At 32.5% G+C, this 19,438-nt stretch overlaps 1 protein-coding gene and 1 long non-coding RNA gene across 2 annotated transcripts in view; both read left to right on the top strand.

Annotated features, from left to right (window-relative positions):
* The window catches only part of LOC125619997, a 23,686-nt gene extending 20,319 nt beyond the window's left edge, over window positions 1-3,367 (top strand). Inside the window, exon 3 of the long non-coding RNA XR_007351574.1 lies at window positions 3,355-3,367. This is a non-coding gene — a long non-coding RNA (uncharacterized LOC125619997). The remainder of the gene's footprint in view (window positions 1-3,354) is intronic.
* The window catches only part of Pigk (phosphatidylinositol glycan anchor biosynthesis class K), a 129,653-nt gene that overhangs the window by 81,823 nt on the left and 28,392 nt on the right, over window positions 1-19,438 (top strand). Inside the window, exon 10 of the mRNA XM_015490529.2 lies at window positions 11,661-11,745. Coding sequence (XP_015346015.1) covers window positions 11,661-11,745 — 85 coding nt within the window. The remainder of the gene's footprint in view (window positions 1-11,660; window positions 11,746-19,438) is intronic.

The raw sequence follows: 19,438 nt of genomic DNA, 5'->3' as shown, positions 1-19,438 counted from the left end.
CTTTCTCTCGTAGCTTTTAATATTCTCTCCTTGTCCTGTATATTGGATATCTTCATAATTATGTGTCTTGGAGTTGGTCTATTATGGTTTTGTATGTTTGGGGTCCTGTAGGCTTCCAGGATTTGGCAATCCATTCCATCTTTCATATCTGGGAAGTTTTCTAAGATTATTTCATTCAATAGATTGTTCATTCCTTTGGTTTGAACCTCTATACCTTCTTCTATCCCAATGACGCTCAAGTTTGGTTTTTTTATGACATCTCATATCTCTTGGATGGATTGCTCGTGATTTCTAGCATCCTTTCTGTGTTGACTATATTCTTTTCAAGTTGATAAACTTTGTCTTCATTATCTGATGTTCTGACTTCTCTTTGATCTAGTCTATTTGTAATATTCTCATTTGAGTTTTTAATTTGGTTTATGGTTTCCTGCATTTCTAGGATTACTGATTGATTTTTTTTTTAAAATATCTCCTGGTAGAGCTCATTCTTTGCCGTTTGAATTTGCTTATGTAATTCGTTTTCAAAATATACTTTCATTGTTTGGACTTGCTGTCTAATGTCTTCTCTAAGATTCCGTTCCATCTGAGTTAGGTATGCCTTGAGTTCTTTCTCTGTCCATTTTTCTGATGCCTCTAGGTTCTCCTGTGAATTTAAGTTGTCCAGCATTGTTTGTAATCCTTTTTTCCCTTGTTTTTTCATGGTGCTCACATTACTTTCCAACTCTGTTTGACTGCTGTGTTTCTGTTTTCTCCTTTAAATTTGTTTTGGTTTTTATAGTTCCAATATCTCTCCTTTGTGTGGGGGACAATGTTTAGAGATGTTGGATTTAATTGTGATTTAAGGTAAATTCATTAGTTTCATTAAAGGCCTGCAGATTTTGATGGCATATAGAGAACTGAGGTTTGAACTTAGGATTTTATGTTGAGGTCGGCTGATTTGATGGTATGGAGGTTAACATATGTTAGCTTCTTTGGGGGGTTGCTCAAATGCAGGCGGATATTAACAAGAGAATAGGCAGGAGTACTTGGGGGTAGTTAAGGGCTTAGGCGGACTATACCGTTTCGTAGTATTCATCTATTTGCATTTAGTAAGTTGTATGTCATCTGGGTGGTCATGCTTAAGAGGAGAGATTGGGAAAAGGTAAGGAAGCAAACCAAGAAAGAGAGAGGGAGAGAGGAAAGAAAGAGAATAGAATAGAAAAGAAAAAGAAATGATAAAATAATAATAATAAAATGCAGTAAAATAAAAATTACAATAAAAAAAATAATTAAAAAATTAAAATTAAAAAAAGAAAGAAAAAAAGAAGGCACTGTTAGGCTTCTATTTTCTTCGCTTCCAGTAGGTGGTGCTGTGCCTTCCGGGACAAGATTTTGCCCTCCAGGTGTAGGAAACAATCCGTGTGAGGCCGCTCCCTTCTCCCCCGCTGGTGTCTCTCAAAACCCGTTAGCTTAGGTCTATTCCTGGTCTCTAGTCACCTCGCTTCTCCTGCCAGCCAGGCCTTCTCCAGTGTGATACCTCTCGGCAGTTGCTACACTCTGGGCCTGCAGTTTCCTGGATGTGGAGCGCGGCTATTGGGAACTGGCCCCCATTGTTTTGATTCCCTCCGGTAGCCACTCCTCTGAGAGCTGGTGAGACAGGTTTCGTTTTCGACGCTGGTGGGAGCGGGGAGTTGGAGGTCAGGTGCCTTTACCTTTCCCCACGCCTCTGTTCACGCTCACTCTGTTAATCACGCCCCCGGAAAGCCCATTTCCCCGCTGTATGGGAGATGGTCTAAATGACACACACCTGTTCTATCACTGAACGTGCTGCAATCTGTCGAAAACTGGCGATGGTGATGTCAGCTCTCCAAGATGGTGGCCGCTGGCTTCCTCGGTGGGCTGTCCGGTGTGGAGGATAGAACTGGACTGCTTCCTTCCCCTGTCTCAAACCCAGAACTCAGCCCGGAGCACAGTGAGGGCACAGCTGGCAGGACCCCACAGAATCTGCAGCACTGTTCCTCTGCGTTGCTGACATGCCGTTTCCCGGTGCGCCGCAGTCTCTAGCAGCGGGGGCGGGCCACCGATCAATCAGCCTGAATCTCCAGGCGCACGGTTCACTCGAGATTGAGCCCCAGTAACCGATCCTCGGGTGATGGAATTCCTTCCTCTAGGTTTTGGTGCACCCCAATTTTGCTGGAAATTCCTAACAATATAGCTTTTGGCCGTTCTAACTTGTTATTCACCTGCGCAGTGATGTGGTACACGGGGGTGATGCACTCTATTCTCCGCCATCTTCTCAATCTCTATCCGTCTTTCTGTTCCTCGCTTTCCTTTCACAAACTGCTTCCTGATCAAAAGATGTAATTCTTGAAGAAGGAAATAAGCCAGAAGGGAGATCTGACTGCAAGTAAGAATGCTGAGCTAACAAATTGATAAAATGTGAATAAATTCAAGCAAAAACTGAGTATATTTCATAATTTTGATGATAATAATGACAATCATGATAATTATTTAGGGGTAAGTAAAAATATAAATATATGTAGTAATCATGTAAGAAGAAGAAGTGATTGGTTTTAAATTATTTTGAGGTTTTTCATGTTGTTTTGGGAAAAGGGTCATATGCTATAATAGCATTAGACAGTGAAGTAAAGACTCAGTTGACATTTTGAGAGGGACCACAAAATGAATAGAAATAGAGGAAATAAGATCAGTGACCATACAGGAGAAAAACTTGGGATTAAGAAAAATCAATGAGAAGGCAACAAAGGAATGTAGATAAAATATAGAAAAAGCAGGAAAAAATAAAATTACAAAGTAAGAAGGCAGAAATAATTAAAATAATGTTTTGTATCACAATAAATTTAAACTATAACAGTAAAATGGAGATCAAATTAGGATTAAAAATAAATGTAACTAGACAGAAAATTAATGATGTTAAATAGCTGAAAAAATATTACTAGGCAGCCGCTAACCAAAAGAGAATTTATATAAGTATATTAATATTAGGCAAAATAGACTCAAGAAAAGAGCATCATCAAGCATAAAGAAATAAACTAATAGTAAAAGATTTAGGTCATCAGGGAGAAAAGCATACAAATTTGTAATTACTCAGAAACATGTCCACAGAATATTGTATAAACAAGTGTGCATACTTCACATAAAAGAGGTTGATGAATTCACCATTGTATTGGAATATTTTAGTATCATTATCAGAAATTGAAAAAAGATCCTTTCATAATTTTAAACTGACTATATGAGCAACATAATAGATAAGCTTGATCTGATAGATTAAAAAGTAAGGGAATAAATATCCTTCCCAAGATCAGGTACTTACTATCATAAATAATGTTTTCAAGGGCTGGGATTGTGGCTCAGCGGTAGAGCGTCGCCTAGCACGGGCGGGACCCGGGTTCCATCCTCAGCACGACATAAAAATAAAGGCATTGTCTTGTGTCCATCTAGACCTAAAAAATAAAAAGTAATAAATAAATAAATAAAAGATGGCAGCTACGGCTGCACCCAAATAATGTTTTCACTACCATTATGTTCCCTATTTGTTGTTTGTTTATGCAAAGAGTACTTATTTTGTATGTCATTGCATAAAGAGTTACTTGAATGAATTCTTTAGTTTTATCCCTGATTCTGTGGAGTGGTGATTTGATATCATGATATTATATCCTCTGCAAATAAAGATATTGCTTAAAAAAAGATAAAGTATTTACAAATATTGACTCATAGTAACCAAAAAGGCAAGTCTTCATACCTGTAAAGTGTTCGGAACATTTTTTTCTGATCTCAATGTTATTGTTAAAATCAGTAGCATAAAAGATTGTTTGAAACGTGTGTTTAGAAACCTAGATGTGTACATTGTATATAGATATATATATGCATATTATGTATGTCATATATTTTTTTGGAAAACATCAACAACAGCACCTATAATCTACTTGGGTATAGATCTTTAAAGCTGATCGTCTTTATGGAGACAATTGTAAAATTATTATAGATTATAAAGGAATACTTAAATGGAGAGGCCAGACCATATTTAGAGATGAGAATTATAACTTCGAATAACTTTGTAAATGTAATGTAACTTGGATTAAATTTTCAGTGTTTAATAAATGCCTAATACCATTCTAAACACTTGAATTTAAAAACTTATTTAATCCTCAGAATAGCTGTGGGGTATGTAGTCATTTTACAGATGATTACAGATGCAGAAAGCTTTGTATCTTGTTACTTAATGAAAAAGTGAAAGTGCTAGCTGTCTGACTCCAAAAATGCACACTTAACCATTACCATATTCTGTTCCTTTAAGGAGTTTTTTGTGGAACTTTATAATAAGCTAGCTATCAAATTCACATGGACTAGTATAGGAGCAAGGATAGCTAAGGCTATTTGGTTGATGAAGGAGTAAGGGCACTTGTGGTGGGAGAGGCATTTACTCTGATACTAAGACTTTGTCTTTTAAAGCCACAGTGATTCAAAGAATGTTGTATTGGTTCTATTAGGTAAATAAATATGTAACAGATTATAAAGCTCCCCAAAGATCCATCATAACAATATATAATAGATAAGCTTTTATGAAAAATTGGAGGAAAAGATAGATAAGTAAAAAATTCATGTTGAAGCAATTGGTTTGCCATACAGAAAAAAATAAAATTAGATTTCCCTTTTTCACTTTACATAAACACAAAATACAAATGGATTAAAGATACAAATGTAAAATAGAAAACATCAATACTGTTGAAGAATATCTTCTTGATTTAGGGAGAATAGTCATGCTAACCCAAAGCACAGCTAATAAAAAATCAACAGTATTTGCTGAAACAAAATTAAAATATGTAGAAAAACAAACAACAACAACAACAACAAAAAACCAAGTTAAAGGTAAAGAGAAATTCTGGATGAAATGATTGACAACATGAATGCCAGAGAATTTCTGTACAGATTATGTAAATAACTGCACATTGATTTAATAAAAAGACAAACCCAACAGAAACATAAGCAAAAGATAACACATTTGGAATGGAGAAAAGACTCATTTCCAGTGACCATATAAAGATGTTTTTAGTAGGGAAATGGAAATTAAAATAATATATTCTTTCTTGTAGAAAGATAAGTGGTAATGATGAAAGGAAATGGTAAATTATACATTTCTGGTGGCAGTATAAATTGATACAGCCACTCTGGATAATGATTTGGTTGTTTCTAACAAAATTTAAAATGTGCATATTATGTGACCCAGCAAACTCCCTTCTACATAATTATTCTAGCACAGAGGTTGGAAAACTTTCTATGAAGGAACAGATAGTAAATAGTTTAGCCTTTGTTAGACACACATGGTCTTGGCTGTGACCATGTATGTTGTGGTATAACAACTCTTTGTTGTAGTGTAACCCTGAAATTTGAATTTGATACAGTTTTTACTTGTCATGAAATGTTATTCTTTTGACTTTTTCCCCCAATAATTTAAAAATGGAAAAGCCATTCTTAGCTCATGAAACAAACAAAAGTAATTGATGTATTTGCCTTATGTAATTGAATAAACAAGTAATAATACATAGTATAATTTAGTAATGAAATAATATGCATATCCTATGTATTTTTCATGTATACATGGATATATATGTGAAAGCAAAAATAAAACAACTGTAACAACAGAAGCATAGAGTACAGGATAAATACTCAATAATTTTGGCAGTATTTTTTTCTGATACCTTCCTCCGCTCTTTCAGCTGATTACAGTTAGGCTCCAAAGATAGTTCCTTATGTATACAAAATTGGCATGTTATGTGAACTTTTAGAAAGCCTGCTTTCTACTTGTTCCAGATATGAAGTTACTTTTAATGTCCCTTGAATGAGAACTGGAGCTTGGATTTCTGGGATTTTATTATGTCATCTTACTGAGTTTGTTGGGAGGTTCTTTGTACTATATTGCTAGCTGATAGTAAATAAAATACATTTGACAGTTAGATCACAAATTAGTATAGTCTTAATTGTTTGGGAGTTAACTTCTTGTTTTCTACCTCATATTACACTTCCTCTGCCTGACTTAGCATCTTCCTTTTGCTTTTTTTTAAAAAATATTTTAGTTGTAGTTCGACACAATACCTTTTATTTATTTATTTTTATATGGTGCTGAGGATCGAACCCAGGGCCTTGTGTATGCTAGGTGAATGTGCTACTGCTGAGCCACAACTCAGCCCCTCCTTTTGCCCTTTAGAGCAGGTTATAATCAAGGTTGTATTTTCTTATCTTCACTTATAAGTTTTTAGTTTGCTAATTAGAAGGAATGGTGATGCAGGGAGTTTGGGATGGAGAATTTTGTTTCATAAGAGATGATATATTAGATTGTTTTCTCATTGCTGTAATCTATATTCATAAAAATTAATAATTTTTATTGACCATTGGGACTTTTCTGGAGTTCTAGTAGTATTTTGTGCTTGTCTCCACTGACTAGTAGACTAGAGTTCTTTTTACTCTTAGTGTCTTTAAATTTTTAGGAATATCAGAACCCCAGATTTGTCAATTTTATCTTGCACAATGTGTTGCAACTATACAACTACTTGAAAAAAATCAAAGAATGCAGTTTAGGAATGAACACTTTTCTGTGCCTTGTTAAAAGATCGTAAGAATAAATTAAGTTTCTATATTGTATACTTTTAGTTTCAAGTAATTCTTTTGAGCTGTCATATTCAAGAGGTTATGCTGAGTGTGTGTTGGATTCCTATTTTTGGTATGTTTAGGAAATTTCTTCCTGATAATTTTGGATTACTCTAGATATATTTTGAATTGTTTATTGATCTTAATTTTTAGTTTTATCTAACAGCATCATATCTTTGCTTTCCTGTTCTTTTTGTTGGGTTTATTTGCTGTGTTTGGAAAGATGCTTTGGCCTTTAGCCTTCAGTAAGCTTTGTCATTTTATACATGAATAATCTGATCTCAATATGGTATTATAGAATAAAAACTTTACTGTTTCTGAGTCAGAGATGACCTTATGAATAGGCACTATAAATAATTTTACGGTGTTATTTCAGTACTTGGATAGCACAGAGGAGAAAGAATTTTGAGAGCATCTCTGAAAAAGAAAAAGGACACAAAAGGGGATTGTGAAGACTAATTTCATAGGCTTTGTAACTTGCCAGCTGTATTTTATTTATGCAGAGGGTTTGGACATAATTTTAATTGCGTTTTCATTTGCGATGGTAGCATTAGTGTATTGGATTCAAAATTCTTTCATAGAGTAAATAAATTTCATTTGTTGTCTTCTATAAAAAACAGGAAAATATTAAGTAAAATTAGGATTTCATGGCTTTTTCAATGCAGAAATTACTTCCATATTGAATTATTTAAATAAACCTTCTTAGTGAATGACCATGGAAAGAGAAAATGGAAAAAGGATATCCTTTTAGGAAGGTCCCTTGAAAGGCCTCAAACTATTAATTAAATTTTTTTAAATTCCTTTTTATTTAAAAAGGAATACTAGGATGACTTTAAGAAAGAGAACTGACTTTCTAGAGAAAAATTATTAAGTTTCCTTGGGTTGACAGCCACATGTAACTTGAAATTAGCATTTGCAGTTTTCTCTATCTGAATTGTACTATAAGCATGGATCAGAAAGTATGGGTGACCTTAGGTGGCAGTCTCAGGGAAAGCATCAATTCTGTGAGATGGGAGACATCTTGAAAAGGGAAAGGTTCCTCTTGGAATGTAAGTGGTGAAGGGAAAGAAGAAAACAACTGAAGATAAGGGCTTTATGGAAACTAGTATTTAAACAATACAAATCCTGTTCCACTGCCACCACACAAAATAGTACCATTTATTAAAGATACTACACTTCAGCACAGCCACAGAAGAGGGTGCTGTTGAACTGAGAAACCAAATAAGCCAGCTTCTCTCCTTTTTTCCCCATCTCAAGATAAATTGCCATTACTAATCCTGAAAGAACCAATGTATATAATCCTCAATAGGAAAAGAAACCAGCATCTGTATGAAGTTATTATAAGAATAAAATAGGAAATTAAGATCAAGTCTAGTTTGTAAGTTATATGTATACACAGACACAAAAAATGAAAACAAAAATAAAAATGTCAAAGAAAAACTACAAAACAAAGGAAAACTGAAATGCAATACTTGAACATGAATAACCCGTATTAAATAAGCGATTGCAATATAAAAGGGCACTATGAATCAGATATTTTAAAAAATCACAGCTGAAATAGACAAACAACAGGAGAGTATGTGAAACAGGAGCTGACTCAACTCTGCAAATTGACAAAAATCATCTTAGAAGTGAAAACTAAATTACAAGATACCCAAGGGAAGATAGATATTACCCAAAGTTCAGTAAATGACAAAGAGAATAGAAATGAAATAGTCAAGAAAGTGACACTGAAATAAGAGAGATAAAAAGGATTAGAGATAAAATGATAGAGAAGCTCTATTATATTTAGTTCCATGCTTGAACTATAAAAACAAATGAAAAATAAACAGAAGTAGTACTTAAAAATCTAATAAAAAACTTTTTAGAAGTAGAATACTGAAATTCTATATTGAAAGGATGCCTGTCTCCTGTGCATCTGGGAGAATTGATTTAGAATAAACCGACTCAAAATATCTTAATATTAGACCTAAAATAAAAAGGGAGAAAAAGTCCATCTGAGCCTACAAGTAAAAAAATAGCAAGTAACATAAAAATGGTAAAAATTAAAAACACATTAAAAGTTAAAATAAATGGAAAGAATATCAAGCTGGCATTATACCTCTTGACCACAACACATAAAGCAAGAAAACAACAGACCAACATTTAAGTCATGTGTTCACAGTGATACTCAAGATCACAAATGAATTGCATATGAGTGATTTTGAAAAAAAGATGCAGTTAGGAAGAAAATTTTCAAACATATCCTTTGTTGTTCAGTATTTGAAATATTTAGATGTGAACTGTCATGATATCTGCAACTTACTTTCAAGAGATTTAGCAAAAAAAATACACACACACACACACACACACACGTCTAACAGTTTTTTGACATTTAAAACAAATTGCCAAATTTCAAATACTTTCGTGTAACTAAAGAAATATCTTTTATAGTGAAAGGAAATATTTTGTGAGTAAAACGTATTCATCTTTTATGTTGTTATTTTAGATTTTTGCAGTAGTCAATGAAGAGTGACTTTTTCATATTTCTCTGTATTTTTAGAATTATTTTAGTGATCTAATACCTCTTTCAGCAGTTACTGAAACTGCTGGTGCTTTCTCAGGAGTTAGGATAGTGGCATCAAACTGAGTTGTCACTGTATTCTTGCCACTCAAGATCACAGTAAAAAAGAAAGCAACAAAAAACAATGTCAGTTTTACTTAAGAATTCGGTTGAGGAAGGAAAAATTTTAATGAATGATTTATCTTTTTATTCCTGAATTATAGTATTTACATATTTTTGATAAATGTCTTTTCAGATAGATAATTTGCAAAAAAATTTCTCCCACTTTATAGGTGTTTTCACTTTCTTGATTGTGTTCTTGAAACACAAAGTTTTTTGAATTTGATGGTGTCCAATTAATTTTTTTCTTTTTTTGCCTTCATTTGTTTTTTGTACACAGATAGACTTTTGAAATGTACATTGTGGAATGTTTTAGAGCAATGTTTTGGTTTGTTTTTGGTTTTGTTTTAGTTTGTGAGTGACTATGTATCTGTGATAAAACATACTATATGGATTTGCTAGGATGGCCATAATAAAGTATCACAGACCGGGTGGTGTAAATAACAAATGTGTTTCCTGAAGTCTGGAAGCTAGATGTGTCTGCAGGATTGATTTCTTCTAGGGTCTCTCTTCTTTGCTTGATGGCTGTTTTCCTTTCTGCTGTCTTTACATGGCCTTTATTCTCTCGGTGTGTCCTAATTTTTTCTTATAAGGACACTTTGTGATATTTGACTAGGACTAACCCCAAAGACCCCATTTAACCTTAATTATCTCTTTGAAGACACAGTCTATGAATGTAGTTATATCCTGAGTTACTGGAGGTAAGTGCTTTAAAATATGCTTCTGGAATACGGGAAGAGGGACGTAATTCAACTTGTAATAGATAAATAACATAAAATTTAATTTGTTTAGTTTATTTTTACCATTTGAAGTACACAGTCCACAGGTATTAAGTATACTTACATTATCATGTATTGTCACTATCCATCTCTACAATTTTTTTCATATTGCAAACTAAAAGTCTAATTATGAAACAATAACTGCCCATTGTCCCTTCCTCCTAGCCCCTGACAACTTTCTTTCTACCTTCTTCTTCTGTAAAACATAATGTTTTGAACAGTTTATTTTTCATAATTTGTAAGAATTTTCAAAGTTTCTCGAAATTGTTACGTTTTTATGCTAATCCTAAGATATACACAAACTTTCACCTAGATAAAATACACTTGAATTTCTTTAATCCTGTCTAAAACTTTGTCTTTATTTGTATATCTGCCCTTTTTCTTGGGAGAGATGCCAAAGTTACCAGATTCCTTTACTGTAGCCATTGAAATTTGGGGCCAGTCTATATTTTTCAAGAAAACTCAAAGTTTTAAGTTTTTAAATTCTAATTTTAATTTGATAAGTTGATGTATAATTCACAGAAAAAAATAGAAAGGAAATTTAAATATGTGAAGTTCTCATCTTGAAATCTAGTGTTTGCTATTTCTAAAAAGTTCAATAACTTTTTAAAAAAACTTTTATCAGATTTTTTTTTTATTTAGGAAGGTTTTCTAACATTCTTATTCCTGTTCTTTACTATTTTATATTGTATTAGATTTGTATTATGTCAATTTGCATCTAATTTTAAATGTATATATTTAAAGGAAATATTTTTCATATAAAATGAACAATCAGGGCTGGGGTTATAGCTCAGTGGTAGAGTGCCTGCCTCTCATGCGTGAGGCACTGAGTTAGATCTTCAGCAACACATAAAATAAATAAATTAAATAAAGATATTGTGTCCATCTACAGCTAAAAAAAATTAAAGAATTATGAACAACCAATTGTTTTTATTTCATTTTATTCATATATTCATTCAACAAACATTGAGTATTATATGGTGAACACTAGATAATCAAAGAAGAAAAAGCATGATTTTTCTCTTTAAGGAGATAAAAATAGTATACCTAGACTGTTAAGAGCAAACAAAGAAAAGAATTGGTGGTTGGTCCTAACAGATGTAATAGTGTGGGAAAAGTAAGAGTTCTGGAGATGGAAGGCCTACTCTGGGGTGGAGAGTAGTTGGATATGGCTAAAACAATAGACTGGTATATAGAGAAGGTGTTGCTAAAGACAAGGCTTGCAAGAGATTGGAGCCAGGTTTTGAAGGTCTTTACATGCTGATAAAAACTACCTCCTATGAACAGAGGGTTCTTCAACATTTTCAGGACTCGGAGTAAAAGATAGGAACTGAGAATTTTAGGTGAAATTAGCTAATTTTATAATAATTGCAGTTTGAATACATTTTTGGTCATGACATTTAAAATTTTTCTTTGGGTAGTTTTCAAAAATTATTGATACATACTGATTATTTCAAAAACTTATGTTAAATATGTGTATTGTAATATATTTCACTAGTGGCATATTTAAATATTTTCCATATTTAAAAATAGTATTTGCCTTAGATTTGTGTTTTTTATTTCTTTTGTTCTAGCTATACGGAAGACAGGATGGATGAAGATCTAATGGAACCTTTGAAATATGCTGAACAACTTCCTGTAGCTGAAATAATACACCAGGTTTGCTTTTCATTTTATTCTTTTGAAAGAAACAAGATTTTTAATCTCTGAAAAATAATTGCTTTTGTTAGTTTTTCCCCAGAATCATTGTGCTATAGCTGAAAGGCATTCCAGGCCATCTATCCCTACTTTGGCTGCACTTATTACAGTTAAGTCTCATTCAAAGCACAATATTAAAAGGCTACTTACTGTGCAACACTAGAATTCTTACTTATGTGAAATACAGGGTAATTGGAATTATCTTTTGTATATTGCTTAATAACAAAACTTAATTTTAGAAAACTTTAATTTTGAACCATTATGTATAGTACTTGTTAGTGAGAAGGAGAAAGACCTGAAAAAATATCATTTTTTGGAGTAGCTAAAAAGAGAAAACAATCTTGCCCTACTTCTTCCACCCTTCTCCATTATCAACCCTTGTAAAGTATAATTCTAAATGTCATGTGGGCAATTTGTTCATTTCCAATTATAATGACTCTCTCATCCCTTCTACATAATGATAATTTTAGAAGAGGCAGTGTTGTAAGTATTTAAGCTTAGACTTTGTACTATAATTTTGGCAGCATATAACCTCTGTCCTGCTGGGCCAGAATCTAATACTTCTAAGTGGTCTGTTGACTAGCATTATAGCCTTTACACCTAGAAGATTTTTTAGACCCTTACAGATGATAGGAAATATTAAAAGCCCTATTACATGTTAGAATTTCTTAGAATTTTATGAGTATTAGTTATTATTGTGAGTCTTTTTATATGTCTTTTTCATTCAAAAGAAATTTTATTTAGCTGATATGGGTTGATTAGAAATGGCAGTTTGAGTTTATTAAAAGAAACAGGGACTTTTACTTTCAAATGTTGGCTATATAGATATTTTCACCCATATAAAAATTTAGTATTAAAATTCTGTGAGAAATTATTTTTTAAAAATGGTCAGATGTTTGCCCCTTTGGGGAGCTCATCTGTGCTTGGTAATCAGGTCCAGTTTATATGTCAGGAATTCCCCAGTGTTGTCAGAGCTTAAATGACCTAACAGTCTGCAAATGTCACATTTAAAATTCTGTCTTCATGCCTGACTCTCAGCATAAATGAATTAAACAGCAGAGCAGGCAGCAAGTCAATATGTTCTTAACAGTAAGAGTGAGCAGTGAAACAGTTTGTGGTTTGTTCAGAATAGGTAAATAGAATCTGCCTAGAACAGTTCACCTAGAATAAAATCTGAAGAGGAAATAAGAATTAACCTTTAAGATGGTTGACCAGTTGAAATGTCAGTAATATTTTTATAGCATGAATGAACCAATAAACTAACCTGGTTTGTATAACATCTGTGTTTTATAGTCATACACTGTGTGAATTCAAAGATGAAGTATATTGAGCCTGGTGAAAATTTTAGTTTTTTTTTTTTTCAGTATAAAAGGCTGTTAATTTTAAGACTGAAGTATAAACATTATAATTAAAATTATGTAGTACTGAATTTTATAAAATTTCAATCTTTAAGAAATATTGCATGGGTAGGAATTTTTAAATTCAATTTTTATTTTTATTGAACAAAATTTTTTTCTCAAGGAGTAGTCAGAAAAGGTCATTGTTAATATCAGATTCTCCATTTATTCCTGTTGTTATTTCCCTTTTTTGACTGTACTATAACTTAGGGACTGTTGTCAATGAGTTGTTTAAGTGGTCTTTAAGAAATATATGAGTTATGGACTAGAACATGGCTTAGTGGTAGAGTGATTGCCTAGCATGCAGGAGACACTGGGTTTGATCCCCAGTACTACAAGCAAACAAAAGAAATATATGAGTTATGTTGCCAAAAGTTGATTTATAAGGTATTATTTAAAAGTATCTTTTCCCTAAGAAAATAATATGATAATTAGGTTTAGTTAATTTCACAAAACCTTTCAATCTATAATGTATTTAGATTATATTAATCTATAATGTATCTAAATATTAAATAATTACAATTAAATTTAGCATTATTGTTGTATATAACTAGCCTCCACCTGATTCTGTTTGTATGAAAAATAATCTTGCATCATATTTACCTGTTTTAGAGCATAGATTATTTCTGTTTGATATAAAGTTGTTTGCATGCTGTACACATCCTGTTTGATTATCTTTCTGGACATTCTTTTTTAAAAATATTTTAGTGTTATATGGACACAATATCTTTATTTATTTTTATGTGGTGCTGAGGATCGAACCTGGTGCCTTACAGATGCTAGGCATACGCTCTTTCACTGAGCCAGAACCCCAGCCCTTTCTGGACATTCTTGACTGATTGATATTCCTTTCAGCATCTTGTATTATGCCATGTATACATGAATTTGAATGGTTGGATATGTACTTTGAAAACCAAGGCAGGCTCTCTTTGTCTCTTCTCTACTACCCAGGCATTAGAAGCCCAGGACTCTCACTGATAGCACCATTTAGAAGTTGTAGAAGAAATGGAGGATTCCAAGAGAGGGGACAGGGAGGGACAGTGTCTATATTAGGAGGAGCAACTTGAGAAATAGAAATAGAAGAGAGGAATGAGTTTTAGTCTTTGACTAATTCATTTATTGTATATGATACTTAAACTGTTCCACAATCAGGAGCAAGTTTGGATTCTCATTATTTACCAGTTGGTATTGCCAAATTATTTACCATTTTTTTAGTGGTCCTAGCAAATATGATTGATTGTACATCTGAGTAACCCAAAAGATTCAAGTTACAAACAATAAAACTAATAAGAGAAACTGGTGAGATAGCAGGATAGAAGTTAAATAATTGACAGCTTCTTTGTATTTACAGTAAACACACAGAAATGGAAATGGAAAAAATGTTCAGCTACAGCAAGAAATATTAAATAATTACAATTAAATTTAACAAGTAAACCATATGACCTATAGTAGGAACCATGGAAATGGATTGGGTTCTTGACAACTACCCAGTGGTGGTGAGGGAAAAACAATATCATAAAAGCATTTGTTCCCTCAAATTAGCAATTTTAATTATAATGGAAACAAGTTTTCTTTTAATATTAAGAAAAAACAACCACATAATTTATGTGTAAGAATAAATGTCCAAGAATAATCAAATAAAGTATGTAAAAGGGAGAAGGGACTTGCTTAACTAAACATCAAAATATTTTCTGAAAACAAATATAATTAGGTAAATGTGGTATAGATAAGGAATAGACAAATGGATCAATGGAACATAATGGAGGAGTAGATTTGAAGCATTCTTGGTTCTGATTCACAGTAAGAAATATATTTTACACGCATCTTGGCCCTTGATGTGGATGTGTACATGTGTTAAAACAAAAGTTTCATGACCCATTTACCCTCATTATGTATAGTATACTCTGGTATTTTCTTTTCCTGTTCCATTTTATATTTTTTAAAATGCCAAGTAAAGCCCACAAAATTGATGTTGTAAGTAACAAATGGTCTCAAAAGACATATGACTCAAAAGACACTATAGAATCCAGAACAAAATTTATTATATTTGAAAATTTAATATATGATAAAAATAGTATTTTATCTCAGCAGGAAAATAGCTAAAATTCTATTTCATACCATAATGTATACAAGATAAATTTTATTTATTAAAGACTTATTCTAAAATAAAAAAATAAAAATCTTAGAAGAACATTTAGACCACTGCTTGAATAATGTGGAAGTAGGAAAGGATTTCTTCAAAAAAATTTTTTATAGTTGTAAATGGATTGGCATTTATCTCTTCTGATAACCACTGAGAAAGCATAAACAACACATTAATATTCAACATATCATTTTTCTGTACATGGTTGCATAACTCTTGTAAAGTTAAAGCAAGAAACCAGAGTAACAGGAGAGAACAACTCTTTGCTATCATTCTTTCTTGGACTTTTCTGTCTTCTGATTTTCTCACTTTTCTTTTTTCTCCTTTGACCCATATTTCCTTCTATTTCAATATTGTAAGTCGATGTGATATGAATCCTTCCCAAGTGTTTGGTGAATTTTATTTTTTTGTTGTTGAAAAATTAATTAGATGGAGTGTCTTATCTGTAGTACACTTTTAATAAGTATGGTGATCACTGATGTTGAATGTAGGTTTCTTTCAGACTGACAGAGAAGAGAGTTAAGGGATCTCTAACAGTCACCAAAGTGCTTGTCAACAAACCTGCTATATAAATAAACTTAGATTCCTTTCATACCCAACAATGGTAGTATTTATTAAACATTTCTGAGAAGGTATGCAAATTGTAGCATTCATTATATTAACAATTTAGGCAGTCTAGTGGTTCTGCAGCAAAATACAAAGGTGCAAATCATAGGAAGTGTAAATTGCTATTATTGATGTAAGGGGCCTTACCACATATGAAAGTACAACTAATCCTTTTAAGAGTTTATTAAGCTTATTAGAACTGAGAATGTTACGAACAAACAGCATTCAAAGAAAGTGGTTTGGTAAACCTCGCATGCTTATGTTGATAATTTCTCTTTAAAGGTGATTATTTTTTCCTTGAAATTTGTTCACTAGGAAGGAACATGTAGTACTATGTTGAAACAGATACAGAGAGAAGCAGATGATTTTTCCATATAAGTAAACTTTATATATACTTTGCGAATATTAATTTGAAAATTAAACCACTTTTAAAATAGCTTAAATTTTGAATTCAGATTTAAAACTGTTGAATATAATATGGAATTTTTATGAAAAGTTGATATTTTGGTTTCTTGACCATCTTGCTGATGGGTCAAATGTTTTTGTGCAATTAATAGATTTATTTCAATTAATTTGTAAGCATAAAAAAAATTGATTAGGGGCTGAGGTTGTGGATTAACGGCAGAGTGCTTGCCAGGCACATGTGAAGCAATGGGTTCAATCCTCCGCACCACATAAAAGTAAATAAATAAAATAAAGGTAGTGTGTCCATCTACAACTTAAAAAAAAAAAATTAGTACCAGGAAGAGTTTATTGAATTACAAACTAGTGATTTAAAAATAATCAAGACACAAAAAAGTCTTTTGAAAAGAGAAATCTGTATGTAGTTAGTATACATTATATGCATATGTCTGTGGTTATAGTGAGATTATAATAAATTGCAAAGTCAATCTTAAAGCAGGAGACAGAACCTTTATTCACCAGCCAACAGTCTGGATCCACCAGCTGGCAGGCCAAAGGGCAGGTTGCAAGTCTACACCCTTTGACCCCCTCCTGGGGTTTGAGTACACCTCTTATAGTTCAAAACCTTATTAATCATAAGTGGCTATTGCTTTTATTCAAAATCATAAACAAAGCATCATGAGATCTAAAATCATAAGCAGAAGGAGGAGTGGATCAAAACATCCCTAGTTGAATACAAGTTAAATAATGGTTATTAACGTCTACACAGTCTCTGACAGGGTACATTGTCCAAGAAAAATGGGAACCAAAAAGAAAACAATTTTACATTGTATAAGAATTGCCATTTTGTGTTGCCAAACATGCTGTGCTAAACAACTGTTGATGGGTACAGAGATGGGATGTTCCCATGGAGAAGCATTTCTTACATGACATGGAGCCTCAGGGTGAAAGGGAGTCTGTTTTGCCATTGCCCATAGAGCTTGGCCCATAACAGTAATATAAGTTTCAAATATAGATGTTGCTTAAACTTTACTTGGAGTAAAAAGGAAATATACAAAGAAATGAAAAAGTAATGAATGAATGAAAAACACACACACACACACACACATATATATACATAATTTAGCTATTATTATAATACTTTTTCTTTAGTCTTATCTAGTTATGTATGTCTTTTTATTTATTTTATTTTGTATCAGGAATCAATTTTGGTTGCTTCTGGCAGATATTAAATGTTTAGGTCAGTATCTTTTAGATATTGAAAGTGACACTAATGTAAGAAATTTTGGTAGATCTTATGAGCAGATGAGAATAGATATATTACCTAGGTGACCTAGAAACCCTAATATGTATATGGATTATGTAAATTGTGAAAGTGACATTACAGTTCAATGGTAGATTCAGTAAATGAAGCTGAGATAATTATTAACTCTTTGTAGGGAGAGGGATACTAGATTCTTGTTTATAACACATGGGAAAAGTAAATTTTATTTGGATTATAGGTTAATAAAAAATGGAAAATATCAAAATAATTATAAAAGATTGCTGGCAAATATTTATAGGTAAGGACATTATAAGCCTGAAAATAATGGCAAGAACTACAAAGGAAAATTATACACCCGACTTTGTAAAAATGTAAAACTTGTATATATCAAAATTAAAAAAGTAGATATCAAAATAAGCAAACATTTTCCACAAGTATTTAACATCTTTATATATATAGTGTATAAAGAACTTTTACTGATTGACCACAAAAAAAAAAAAAAGGCAGGTGGGGGAAGGAGTTAAGAACTTACAGAGACATGCCTTAAAAGATGGAATACAAAGCCAAGCATGTGGTGCACACTTTAGTTCTAGTTACTTGAGAAGGTGAGGTGGGAGGATCTCCTGCCCCATGATTTTGAGACTAGCCTGAGCAAAATAGCAGGATCCTTATGTTAAAAAAAAAATCAAAATACAAATTGCTAAGTGACTGTGTTGATGTTCATTAATGACCTAAGAATTGTTCATTTCAACCAGAAAATACCTTCAAAACTAAATAAACAACAACAAAAAACCTCTTAGATTAGCAAAGATATGAAAGGTAGTAGTTGTAATGATTAAATCATTGGTATGGCTGCAGGGGAGTATAAATTGGTATAAACTGAGTATAATTTGGTAGTTTGTACCCCAATTTGTAAATTTGTTTGTAAGTTAGTTAAAACATTACAGATTGAACACACATTTATTCTTTTCCTTTCTAAGAACCTAAAATGAAAGATAAGATACAAAAAATGTGTAAACTCCAAAAGACAAAGAAAATAAAAGATAAATGAATTAGCAGGTGAGAGAGGCAAAAAAATATGGAAGAAGAAAATAGTCATACAAATGGTAACCAGTTTAGCAGAATAGAAAAACTGAGCTGTAACTTTCATCATAGGGGAGCCCTCTTACTGCAGAACCCTAAAATGGTAGATACTAGGCATCTCAAAAGTTGGGTCTAAAATGGAACTCCTTTGTCCTTTTCCTATTTAGCCCTCAGAACACTGTCTTCAGGCTTATATTTTGTTAGGCAGAAGATTAGAGAATTTTTCACTAAAGATACTATTCTAATATAAAATAATGTACAGGGCTGTGGTTCTAGCTCAGTGGTAGAGTGATTGCTTAGAAAGTACAAGGCCCTGGGTTCATCCCCCAGCACTTTAAAATATAAAGGGGGCAGGGAGGGAGGGTGGAGAAAAAGTACATTTGAAATTTACAGGACCTCAGTTTAATAGTCCCAGTCTGTTCATCCCACTCATAAACCCAGTGTTTGGTTAATATTGCTAATATATGAAGAGCTTATGATCTGTTTTTTTATTGCCTTTTAACTATGAAGATACAATCGAGGGTCATAAGACTTTTGTGGAATATATTCATTATGAAAGACAAAGATCAGTATAAACAAATAGAAAAGGGAATTTAGCAAACACATATAATGCCAGGAACAGAAAACAACAACAATAGTAACAACTTAAGAAAGAAATGAGAAGATGTTTATGACCCAGGATCCCTTACAAAAAGGAGTATTCAAGACACAAGCAAAAACTCAGCAGTTGAAAATCTGAGTAGAAATAACAATTTCAGT

This window comes from Marmota marmota, unplaced genomic scaffold (assembly GCF_001458135.2).
Source record: "Marmota marmota marmota unplaced genomic scaffold, marMar, whole genome shotgun sequence".
Taxonomy (NCBI): Eukaryota; Metazoa; Chordata; class Mammalia; order Rodentia; family Sciuridae; genus Marmota; species Marmota marmota.
Note: the sequence above shows the minus strand (reverse complement) of the source record. Positions and strands in the feature narration are given on the sequence as shown.